The sequence below is a fragment of the Haliaeetus albicilla genome, chromosome 4 (assembly GCF_947461875.1).
Source record: "Haliaeetus albicilla chromosome 4, bHalAlb1.1, whole genome shotgun sequence".
Classification (NCBI taxonomy): Eukaryota; Metazoa; Chordata; class Aves; order Accipitriformes; family Accipitridae; genus Haliaeetus; species Haliaeetus albicilla.
The window spans coordinates 17,365,261-17,377,948 of NC_091486.1; the positions used below are offsets into that span (position 1 = coordinate 17,365,261).

The following is a 12,688-nucleotide window of genomic DNA, read 5'->3' on the forward strand; positions in this document are numbered from 1 at the left end:
ATGCAGGCTAATTAAATTCCTTATTTAACTTGATGAGCATCTGCTTTCTGTAGTCACATTCTTTTAAACAGAACCTTTGTAGCTGTTTCTCAGGATCTGGCTATCACAATTTTTACTGTGATCAGAATGGGGAAATAGCCCCCCCTAAATAAAGGCACATGCATTCCCATTGCCTTTGACCCTTGTTATTTATAATGAGAGACATATAGCACCGCCCAGGCAGATTGCAGCAGCACCTTGCGAGCATACTGCCCTGACACTTCAAGAGCACTCCCTGTTGTGGAATAATTGCTATCCCAAGGAGCCCAGTGGAAGTCACTGAGACAAGCTGGTAGCAAAATACTGCAGCTGACAGCAAGTGTTTCCTAGATCAGGCTGCTATACAAAATATAACAAACAAATCACCTTGTGACTCCCTGCTTCTGTAGCAGATGAGACTCCCAACATAAAGGAAAATCATCTCTGTTGAAAGAGGAGGCTTAACAAGCTTAAGAACACACTTCAAGTTAAGCGTGTGCTGTTTGCCAAGGCCAGATTCTGGCTCACTTTTCATGCACTGCATTCATTGAGGTTTCTAAGATGAGAGCAACCTTCCTGCATTTCAGTGAAGACTGAGGCAGAAGAGAGTCCTGTGCTGAGTCCACATTCCTAATTCAAGCAGTGCTCTTACGCTGCTGCCGTCTAAGTCACAGCAGAGGATGGCAAACAGTTGTATCAGAACCCACTGTAAGCTCAGGGCTTTTAGGAAAGTCTCAGGCATGCCACAACCCCGGGTCTGTCTCTTGGAAACACTCTTGGCATCAGACTTTGCATCCCACAGAAGTCCAGAGCTTCTCTGCCAACCCCTCTTGGTCTGGAGTATGCTTTGAGATCCACCAAGGAGAGATGCTGCTCCTGTGCAAGGGCAAAGGACCACTAATATTACATTGGTGGTTAATTATTTAACATCAGTGACCTCTGATGTTCTTGCTTAAAGGATTTCTCCATATCTCTGGGTCTCTCATGCACCAGGAAGAGAAAGGGCACAGAACTGTAGCTAGCTTTAACAAACAGGATCTCAAAAGCTAGCTTCACATCACTACTAAGGCCATAGGATTAGCTGCTTATTCTGAGCTTGAAAACCAGGCCAGTAATTTAAGCTCCAGAATAGAACTGGGAATGCAACTTTGGTTTGTTTAGCCTGGTTTACTGAGGAAATAAAGCTTATGCAGTTAAATTCTCTGTGTGTGCACACAAGCCTTTCCTTCTAACTTCGCACCCTTCTGCCAGTTCAACTGTGTTTCATCAAGATAAAGTTCTGTTCAGCATCTGGACAAAAAAACCCCCAGTTGTGTAGAGCAGATGGATGTGCTCTGCCCTGATCTTAGGCATATGATAAGACATTGGAGAATCTACACTGCTAGTGCCCACACCCCAGCTGGATCACAGCTCACATTGTGTTAAATGCTGGCGACAGAGAAGCTTTGGAAACACAGTTTGCATCTCAATGTAGATGCGGGGTTTGTCTTCTCTTTTAAATCTTTGTTCTGGGTGCCAATGAACTGCCCCCCACACCTGGGCTGCATTGCATAAAAGATCAAGAGTCGGCTCAGCTTTGCAGCAGGCCTGTGAGCATGGCAGCGGCCTGGCAGCAAAGCGGAGGCCATGTGCTGTGCAGACCATTGCTCTGGACTGGAGCTGTGGAGAGGAATCCAGCCAAGAAGGACAGAAGGCAGAAAAGAGACCCTGCAATCTGTTGGAGGGGTTGTACTATAAACAAGAGCAGGAAGGCTTCAGCGTGCCAGGGAAGAACAAGCTGTGTAGATAAAAGAGGCTGCTTCAAAAGAGTGGAGGGTGACTAATTTTCCTTGCACCAGGTGGCCAAAGAGCAGGGAAAAAGAAGTGGTCTTCACTGAGCTGGCAGTCAGAGGAGGGGAGCAACCTTCTCATGCTAGAAAAGCTCACAGAAAAGCCTCTGCAGGTCCTCTTTCATCAGTTTCAAGGGCAGCTGGATTCAGCAAACTCCAAATTTTGTCTTTGGTGCTACAAAGATGCTCGGGGAAAGGGCCTGATTCACAGTCAACTTGCAGTAGTAGCTGGGCTGTCAGATGGGTCAGCAGTCCATGGTCCTTGAATGTGCCTTGATGGCAGAGGGAAAGTAGAGGGGATTAACAGCTGTCTAAGAAAAGAAATCCAGGGAGAACTGGTATGAGGGGGGAGATGCAGGATCAGCATCCCCCCAAACCAAAGCACACCCTGGCCCTCCAAGCCCAGGACTCTGGTTCCCCATTAGAAAGCTTAGACCCCACTGAGGACCCCAAACCATAGTAGAGGAAGCACAGCCTCACAGCCTACATAGGACAGGTGTAAAAAGTATTCATGTCAGACCCTAGCAACCGACAAGAAAGGGTTTCTCCCATCTGAAGAAGCTCTGCCAGTCCACGGGCCTTTCTCTGACTCTCCAAGACCTTCTCTGAAAATGTAACCTGCATGTCTCCAGTCCAGCCACTTGACTGGTTTTAGCTGGGAAGGAACTGATAAAGCTCATGAGCATTGGATTCATTTATTTTAGAAGGCACAACTACAAGTTCTCCACAGCTGGTCAAAGACTGGCACATTTGGGCACTGGTAATGGTGTCTCTGAGCTCAGTGTGGGCTACCAAAACCCTCCAAGAAGCTGGGGCATCTGAGGGCTGCTAGCCTGGGCTAATTTCCAGTTGTCTGCTGGATGGCCTTGCTACACACAGCAGCTCTGCGTGCAGTTCAGCCCCAGCACAGAGTGCAGGCTGGCACACATCCAGGATGAATGCGGACAGCTCTGTCCATGTGGAGAACCACCAAGGTGTCTTGGCATGGTGGTGGAGTGGGGCAAATGCATTCAACATGACAGCAGTAGGACCTCCTAAGAGCAGCTCAAAGGACAATCCATGAGATTCCAGAACAGCTCTGGGGTCTTGGGTCACTTGTATTTTGGGTATTAGCTGCTGCTTATACAAGATGTACAATGCAGGCAGTTCTGTCCTCATTTGGGAGCCAGCAGTCAGGACCAGCCAGGCCAGCCCATGAGAGGATGTTTAGAGCATGATCCAAGTGATGGAAAGATCCTGGCAAGAACAGCACTGTGAACTCCATTTCCTTACATTTTTTCACCGATGGGAGCGTTTCTTTGGAAGTGGGTGAACCATTTCCTCCACAGCAGAGCTGGGGCATGCTAACCCTCCCAGAATTTTCACACTGCATCTCTGCTCCCTGACCCAGTATGTGGAGGGTGAGTCCAAGCCACTGCTGGAAGCATGTTCTGACTGAAAGGACACCTGGAGTGCTACCAGCAAACTGCTCGCAAACAGCCTCTCATTTTGTAGGTCTGCTCTCTGCATGGCTGGGCTGTTCCTTGTGCCTCGCTGAAGTTGTGCCATATGGAGCAAATGCTTCAACGTCTGTCTGTGTGTCTGCCTGACCGTGCAACCCAAGAGCTCTCTGCAAACGATGCTCTGCTCTCATCATTTTCATGAGTTGGGGACAGTCCCAATAGGGGCTTTTCTCCACTTTTCCCAATTTTATTTTTTCCCCCCAGATCTCCCAAAGCATAAGGAGCCATCACCAGAGGCCTGGAACTAGATAGCTGCTGGGGGGGAGAAGGTGGCTGGAAACAGTTGCAGGGTTATTCCCTGCATGTTCTCTCTCTCTCTCCCATATGTGACACTGGGATCTGGTTTAGCTTTGGGCAGTTAGAAGTGTGACAGGAAGGAGAAAAATAAGGTCTCTCATCCGTTCCTTCCTCTCTCTGCTGCGTAGCCAGCTGGAGTCTGCTGGCTTGCAGGGGAAGAAAGGGCAATGGCAGAGGATCTGAACAGAGACCAAGGGGTCTTTCCTAGCAAACCTGCTCTGCAGTGAGGGGACCTGGAATCTGGAAAAAGATTTGACTTATACTCTTAAAAGAAGCTGGGACAAAACCCTGGACCGAGATCTCTCCTCGCCCCTGTGGCCGTCTTTAAAAGTGGTGTGTTTGTGAGCACTTGTGTGCATGTGGCGTGCTCACGTCTGTGTGTGTGCGATTCCCAGGTGAGTAACAGCACTCCCAGGGTTGTGCTGTGTGTTGAGTCGCACCTCGTTCTTGCTGCCTGCCTTGTTTTTCTCAGGCTGATGAGCTCCTGACTAATGGCAGTCACTGCTGCTTAATCAGGAAGCAATTTAAGGATAACCTTTTCTAATTAACCAGCAGAGAGAAGAATGAATAAACTGTGAAACAGCCAGCTGGCTTTGGTGTCCCTAGCCAAAGGGTCTGTCAGGTGGGAGAAAATGGCATCTGGGGACAGGGATGGCAGCTCCAGACCTGCCACTGGGCAGGGTGGTGAAAGTCAGAGATGGGAGGGGATTATGGTGCTCCACAGGGCCTTTTCTCTGCTTTCTCCCCAGGTATCACTCTGGTCACACACACGGGGATCACGACTGTCCAGGAAGGGTGGCTTGATGCGTATAATCAAGACCCATGTATAATTAAAACCCTGGGAGACCCTTTTATTTGGAACTTTGATGCAAATATGAGTAATTACCTTATTATGAAGGTGTTCACAGAATCATAGAACAGCCCAGGTTGGAAGGGACCTTGAAAGATCATCCGGTCCAACCTTTTGTGGGAAAGAGAGCCTAGAGGAGATTATTTAGCACCCTGTCCAATCGCATCTTGAAAACCTCCAGCGATGGGGACCCCATCATATCCCTGGGGAGGTTGCTCCAGTGATGAATTGTTCTCAATGTAAAAAAATTTTTCTTACATCAAGATGAAAACTCTTCCAGTGCAACTTGTTGAACAGCATGGGGCCCAGAATCGATCCCTGAGGGATCCCACTTGTGACAGGCTGCCAGCCTGAGTAAAACTCATTGATCACCACCTTCTGCGTGTAGCCTGTAAGCCAATTTCCCACCCATCTCACAGACCACCCCTCCAGTCTGTATCTGGCCAGTTCATCCAGGAGGTGGCTGTGGGAAGCAGGGTTGAATGCTTTGCTGAAGTCCAGGTAAACAACATCCACTGCTCTCCCTAGGTAAACAGAAAATGTTATTTTTGTTGTAGAAGGTGACCAGGTTAGTCTGGCATGGTTTGCCTTTGGTAAATCTGTGCTGGCTTTTCCCAATCACCTGCTTCATTTGGTTTGTGATCGTTTCCAGGAAGACTCGCTCTGCTACTTTCCCAGGGACTGGAGTAAGACTAATGGGCCTGCAGTTTCCTGGGTCCTCTTTTGGGCCCTTCTTGTGGATAGCTCCGATATTTGCGGCTGGGTCCTCTTTTGGGCCCTTCTTGTGGATAGCTCTGATATTTGCCTCTTCCAGCTGCCAGGGTCATCCCCTCATCCCCACCACTTTTCAAAGATTACAGCCAGCCGCCATGCACAAATGTCAGCCACTGCTCTTAACACCTTGGGGCGGATTCCCTCCTCACTGCTGACAACAGTGTTTTCACCCTTTCTCATGCATTACCTCCATTTTTTATTCCTCACTCGTAGTCACCCATTTAAAAGCCACACGCCTTGGTGTTCCATGCCCCACACACCAGAGGCAGCGAGCGAGGGAGCTCTGCTCCAGCTGTGCAGCACTGGGTGCTGTCTGGGACAAAGCCTCCGCCCGTGGCCAGCAGCAGGGTCCCCGCACCCCGTATGTGGGCCTGAGCCGAACGCTGGCGGCGGGGGCCGGTCTCCAGCCCCCCAACTCCTACAGCGAGACCGCGCACCTCTCAGCGCCCCTAAAATGGCGCCCTGAGGGGCAGACTACATTTCCCAGCGTGCCGAGCGCCCCGCGCGCCGTTTTTTCGTTCCCGGCATGCTACGCGCTGCCGGCCGCTCAGTGCCGCCGGGCGGAGGAGCCGGTCTGCTGGGAGTTGTAGTCTGCGCGCCCTTTGGCGGCGTACCTGGCCTCTGCCAGCCGGTGGGTGTGCGGGCCTGGGGCGGCGGGGAAGCGGCTGGGCCGGGGCTGAGCCCAGGGCGGGCTGTAGTGGAGCCCCCGGGGTGCGGGGAGGGACCGCGGCCTGCGGCCTGGCCCCTGAGCCCCAGTGGGGTGCGGTAGTGCTGGGCCCCTGTGGGGTGGCGGGTGGTCCTTGAGGACGGCGGGGGACCCCAGCCTGCGGGGTGGGGGCCGGGACCTCAGTGGAGTTTGGGACGGGGCAGCCTGGTGCCTGGGAGAGGAGCGGAGCAAGGAGTGAACTTTTTACAGGGTGGTGAGGCAAGAAGGTCTCTGAGTGCTGCGTGAGGCAGGGTGTAGGTGGAGTGAGGCCAGCTCCTGGGAGATGTGGTGGGAGCCAGGTCCTCGCTTTTATCAGAAGGTCCTTGACCTTTCTGAAAGCAGGAACTGTACTCGGCCCTTTGGGGTTCAGTATGTATCTGCTACATGCTATGAGATGCCCCCAAACAGGAAGGTGATCAGGAAAGATAGGGTGTTATCCCATCTTTGCTGCTAGGTACCAGAAGTATGAAACACTTCCATACAAGACTGCAGAAATGTATTGCTTTGCCTGCATTTGCCTTTGCAGGGCTGACTCTGCAGTGCAGGGTGTGCTTGTGCTTGGCTATTTTATCAGTTTTGCTGGGATTTGCAGAGAAGAGTGCATAGAACTGTAGTGGAATAGGGGTCTTCTCCTTTTTCCATATGTTTTATCTATGTGGGACTGGCATGCACAGCTCCAGCAGTGGTTGTCAGCATCTGCTTGCTGATAATGGCTCAGCATTAGTCTGACAGCTTTGCTCTACTGCTAGGTTTTTGTGTAGGATCAGTTACAGTAATATTGAGTCACTAATAATACTGAGTTATCAATACCATAAGTATTTTTAGAGGGAACAGAGTTGAAATTTCCGGTCTTTTTTTGCTGTTTGGTTTTGGTTTTTTTGTAGACTGGCTTCCATTCCTGTAAAGAAGCAAGTGCCTCCGTGTTTAATTCCCAATGCAGTTTTGATTCAGATTTATTGTTTGAATTGCTGAAGATGTCATCAGGCCTTACAGAGGAACAAAAGAGAAGAATTGAAGAGAACCGCCAGAAGGCTTTGGCTAGGAGAGCAGAGAGACTAGCAGCCCAGAGCGGTGGGCAAGTGGAGAGCGCTGGCCCTCAGGTGAAAGAACAGAGTCCAGGCCATTGGGGAGACTTGAAGGAAAAAACCAATCATCTCAGGTTCATTAGCCAGCAGCAGCGGAATCCAAACAGTCCTGTGGAGCAGAAGAGCTATCTTCAGAAAGATTATAATCATTACACTGCAAACCAACAGATGGTTGGTTCACATGGAGAGCAACAAAAGAATTGTTCAGAGGACTCTGGACAAGCAAGTGGCATTAAGCAGTTCCCTACAACGATCCCAAATTCTCTAAGTTATTCCCATAAACATTACTCGGATGCTGCTGGTCAGAAACACGGACAACAAGCTTTAATTAATCTTGGTACATTCCAGCAGCCCAAATGCTACCCAGCTTTCAAAAACCCTACAGAACCATCTCATCCTAGATTAATTGATAATGGGCGCCCTGATGGTAGTAAAGATTTACAAAGTCAGAACAAATCTGCCATAAAATTTGTTTCACCACTGAGCAGTGCCACCCCGAGTGATTCAGAAATGTTGATAAACATAAGCAGACCAATGGAAAGAGAAGGGGGAGGTGGTGCCTCTCAGGCCAGTGGTAGGATGCAGAAGCTGACCAGCTCTGCTGGTGCAGGCTCTGCCTTTGAAGCTGCTTCTTGCAAGAAAGCAAATAGTGTTACAAAAGGAAAATGTGTGAAATATGGGGAAGACCGATTCCAGGTCGAAACAGGGTATAATGCTGAACTCATTGCTGTGTTTAAGAAGATGCCAAGCAAAAGCTATGGTAAGAATGGATTGTTTGCTGGTTTATGTTGGATTGAAGTTTCACCACCTGCTGAAACTGTAGTTGCTATATGTTCTTAGCAGTGCAGCTATTGCTGGGGTGGAATATGTGGTATTAATGGGGGACTGGAAAAGTAAAGACAGCTGAAATTGGAAAGAAATTCTGGGCATAAATAGCTTAAGCTTGGATTTAGCCAAGAAATCAGAAGCCTTGCTTTATGAACAGTGCTCTAAGAAGTTTAGTGACAGCAGCTGGTCAGAGTCTTTTGGGAGTGAGGAAGAGAAGTTATTCATAAATTGGTATGGGAAAATGGGTCACTTCAGCTGTAGTTCGGAGTTGATGAGCTGATTCTGTTAACTGGGTTACTGAGAGCAGTGGAGCCTCCACCTTTTTGGCTTGCTTCTGATCTGTTCTCCCTGCCTTTATTTGTTATATTCTACTCCCCCCCCCCGCCCCCGCCATGTGTTGCTGCTCCCTGTGAATGGCTGCTGCATTCTTCTTGTCTTAGCATTGATATGCCCCATGGCTTTTCTGATGTCATGTAGTTGTAAACTTGGGCATACTGTTTTTCAGATGTGTGTCAGAAAGTTTGCATTAGTAGATTGAATTTTCTCTTACCTCGCGTGAACATTTCACAGCACCACTTTTTTAAACCCCAAATGATTCATATTCTGCCCTATTTTAGATCCCACTATTAAGAAGTGGAATTTCAGTCTGGATGATTACAGCAGTTTCAGTAAGTAAATGGGTTGTTGAATGATAAAAAAGAATCCAAATCTTGACCCCCTTCCCCTGCCTTCCATAATTATTATTTAGCTTTGTTATTGTCTGGAGTAATAAAATTAATGCTACTCAAACATAACGCCCATCTTTTAGGCATCTAGCTCATAACGTTTTCCTGACACTTTGTAGTTGATTAGAAATAACTTAATTTTTCACATAATCTAAATACCAAGCATAGGTTTAACTTTTTCTGCTGTTGCTGAATTTTTCAGCAACCAACAAGCCTGATCATAGGAAAAATACCTGCTGTGCAGGTACTTCATATGAATCTGTATTGAGAACTGAGTGTGTTCCACTGGCTAATGCTTAATTTCTAGGTCCGTTCATGTATTTTCTTTTTAAACAGCTCTTTGTTTGTTTGTTTGTTTGTTTTTCCTTACATTTATTTCCTGTTAATTTTGCATGTCAGAAAAGGAAAAAGGTTAATTCTCTAGGGCTTTGAGTGAGACTGAAAATGGATTTGCCTTTTTTTGGCATAACAAGGGTGGTTTTATCTTTTTTTTTTTCTCTCCTGTCATTTTGTTCTGGAAAGATTGAGAGATGATAGAGGCAAACATTTCAGGTAAGCTTTTCAAAAGCACATTGTATTGAAGCAAGTGATAAATCACTATTGATTTCAGTGGGAACAGAATTAGGCCTGTGTTGAGCACTTTGAAAAACCCACAGTTGAGTGCTGGTATTTTAGCTTCCTATGTGGGTTGCCACACATTTATAATTTAAATGCTGCTGGTTTGCTTGAAGTGTATCAAGTACAGATGAGAGCAGAGTCTCTGCACCAAGGAGCTTGCAAATGAAGAAGATGGCTTTTAGAAATCAGGCTTTTTTCCTTAAAGCTTTCAAATATATGAGTTCTTTGTGGAAAGTTCCTGTTGACAGGTGAAGACAATATGTGATCAACATTGGGCAATGATATCAAGGGAAAAAAATACCCTGAGAAAAAAGAACTGACTTAAAAGGGCGTTGGTTTGAAGTCTTGTAAGTGTAAAAACAATTATTTTAGAACTTCCCACTGTTAATTTTGTTCTTCTGAATAATGTTGTCCTGTATTACATTTCTCTCTTTGTACTATAAATGAAACATGCAGTCAAGCATAGAAACAGATGTTGAAATAAGAGTAAAAGATGGGTTTTGTCCAATTTCTTTCAGTATTAGTTGTAGAGGTGAGATCTAACTATGCAATGCTAAACAGTAGCATCTAAAATCTTGTGCTTGGTACATTGGGAGAAGAAAGTCTAAATTGGTCGTATTCTAGTTCTCTACATTAAAAATTACTTCCACTTGATGCTTTTAAACTTTTTCATTGGAGTAGAAATCTCAAATGCTTGGGTTTATTCTGGAAATCACTTATTTTAAAATAAAGTTGGATGAAATCCAAATGGGTTTATTTATTAACTGGTTAGGAATAAAATGTCTGAATTTTTCTCCCTTTTCTTCCCTTTTCAAATCTTAACTACTGAACTTAAATTTTGTACATTTTTGTTGCATATCAGTAAGTTGGACTATTTAAAAAGAAGCAGAGTGGATCATGATGTGCAGCTCAATGCTCAAAGGACTGGAATCACCCACATTTACTCTAAACAGCTACTGGGTAGGGGAGGTTGCCTCTCTCTACTAATACGTGGAGGCAGGATGTGCTTAGTGGTCCCCTGCTCTTGAGTCTAATGGACTCTGGAGATATTAATGAATCTTTGTGTTACTGTAGTACCTACAAGTTGGAGTCTTGGGAATGAACTTCACTATTTTGGTGCTCTAAAAATGCAAGAAAAAATTACTCTTGTTCCTTAACCATCACAGTTCAGCTATGATAATAAAGAGAACATATGGGTATAGATTGGCAGAGAGACACAGGGAAAAGTGAAATGTTTATTAGTGTAGATAGCTGTGCTCTCAGGCTAACAGCTGTAAAATGCTATGTCCCTTCTCTCCCCATGCCCTGGCATCATGACAGAGGTGGTTGCTAGTGATTAGTAAGATAGGAGTGCAGATGGCTGGGAGGAAATATGAGACTAACTGTAAGATGCAGTAGAATAAAGGGTGATAGACTTAAATTGTAACAAAGGAGATTAAGGGGTTTGGACTAGATTCCTTCCTGATATACTTCCTACCGTATTGTGAATATACAGCATTCCTCCTAGATGAGATTGCATATCAGACATTGACATGAGGCGGGAGGCAGATATTTTCGGATCCTTCTCCTTTGCTGTTTGCAGAAGCACCTTCCCATCTTTTCAGGCACATACTACTGATCACATGCCCCTGTCCCTGCAACTTTGTAAGTGAAAGTGCTGTGTGGCTGTGTGCAATTCACTGCTGAATGTGGTTCTGCAGATTGCTTGCCCTGGCTTAGTGAGCCACATTTGGGGATTGCTAACAGAGAGGGAGCCTTATGCAGTGACACTGCTGGATAGTCCTTTGTTCACCTACTGTCACATGTTCCCTCTGCCCCTGCTGTATTCTCTGTGGAAAATCCCACCAACCTGCTCTTCCAGGCCATCGCACTCTCTATTCTTTGTCCCTGTGAGTGAAAGCAGTGAGAGGATCATAATTCCTTTTAAACTTGAAGATGCATGGCTTGTTTGTCATCCTCTTGTCCCTTCTCTTCCCAAAGTATCCTGTGCATCTTTAGTTTATCTATGTTCTTTGTTATTAATTCTTTTCTCTGTATCTTATGCTTTTCTCTCTAGTGGAAGCAGCAAGTCAACTTCCATCAGTAATTCTGGCACCACTGGAAGGAGAAAATGCAGTTGGCTTGGCATCAGGCTCTCATTTCATTGGCAGTAGAGTTGATGTGAAATCCCTCTTGATGATGTGTAAGAACTGGAAGAAACCTTCAGCCTTTGTCAAAGGGAAGTGCGTGCTGATCTCTCGCTTGCGGTTTGAGGTTGATATTGGGTATTCTGCAGAAGTGATTGGAGTGTTCAAACAGATGGATTCCAGAAATTATGGTGAGTCTCTGGTTGTTTCTGCTTTATTCTAATGACATTTTGGGGGCTGCTGTTGGAGTGCTGTGAATGCTTCAGAGGAGAGAGGTTGTGAGAGTACACCCCTCTGAAAGAGCATGAGAGGTTGTGGTTTGGTGAAGATCTTGAGAGCTCTTGTAGTTCTGGTATAGTACTGTATCTGTGTTCTGCACTTTATGCCAGAACATGTCCTATTCTGGGCCTGCTAGGCAAGGTGGTGTTTTAAGACTCAGCATGATTACATTTACTGTTGAGGTGGGGTGTGCTGATAATTTGCCAGCAGTACAGAGATCATGCATAAGTTCTTGTCTTTATTATCAAATGCAGTTGGACGTTCTCATACTTCTCCTGCTTTACTGTGGTGTATAATAGCTGCAGCTGCCTAAGCAGATTGAGTTTACCAGCAACTTTACTAATGTTTTGGAGGCAAGTGGATCTGTAGAGTACTTTTTATGTTGGCATTCAGATTTCAATGGTAACTATCAGTTTTTCCCACTTGTAATGTGGGAAATGAGGCACAGAGTGATGAGGTGACCTGCGCAGTGTCGCAGCAGGTCAGTGACAGCATGGGGAACAAATCCTGAAGTTCTTGTTCTTCGGGCAGGGCCCACCTGGCTCGTTGTGTCTTCAGCTGACTCTGAATTCACTCTGTCTTCCCTGGAAGTTGTAGGTGCTACCCAGGGATAAACCTGCCAGACAAGTGTGGCATTCATGTTACATTTTGGGTATTGATGAATTGGTGAATTTCCTCTGTACTGGCCTGAGGACATTGTCTGTAGGGTATAGAGGTACAATTGAAAGTGATTGTGTTACTGACTGAAATCAGAGTTTGTTGGTTAACAAAGAGGAACCTTCACATACATTCTTCATCCCTTCTTGCAGTGAAGAGAAAGGGGCTGCCAAAATCCTTGGGCAGGTGGGTTCATTACAGTGGTTCATTAGGGGAGCTGACCTTGGCTTGCTTCGGTGATACCACTACTTCTAGATATGTGCTCATACTTTTAAGTTGTCTTCAAACTATTTGCTTAATGTGAAAGCACACAGAGAATTGATTGTTGGACAAGGTAAGAATTCTTTTAAAGCAGTTCTGAAATGTGGAGGATATGGATGGATAGCCATGTCCT

At 46.2% G+C, this 12,688-nt stretch overlaps 1 protein-coding gene across 3 annotated transcripts in view; it reads left to right on the forward strand.

Moving 5' to 3' along the window:
* The first annotated feature begins 5,769 nt into the window (after window positions 1-5,769).
* Window positions 5,770-12,688, forward strand: part of SMARCAL1 (SNF2 related chromatin remodeling annealing helicase 1) — a 40,584-nt gene continuing 33,665 nt past the window's right edge. For all 3 annotated transcript variants that reach the window (XM_069781095.1, XM_069781096.1, XM_069781097.1), the window contains exons 1-4: window positions 5,770-5,901; window positions 6,861-7,821; window positions 8,507-8,557; window positions 11,289-11,549. In XM_069781095.1, coding sequence (XP_069637196.1) covers window positions 5,797-5,901; window positions 6,861-7,821; window positions 8,507-8,557; window positions 11,289-11,549 — 1,378 coding nt within the window. In that variant the 5' untranslated portion in view covers window positions 5,770-5,796. The remainder of the gene's footprint in view (window positions 5,902-6,860; window positions 7,822-8,506; window positions 8,558-11,288; window positions 11,550-12,688) is intronic.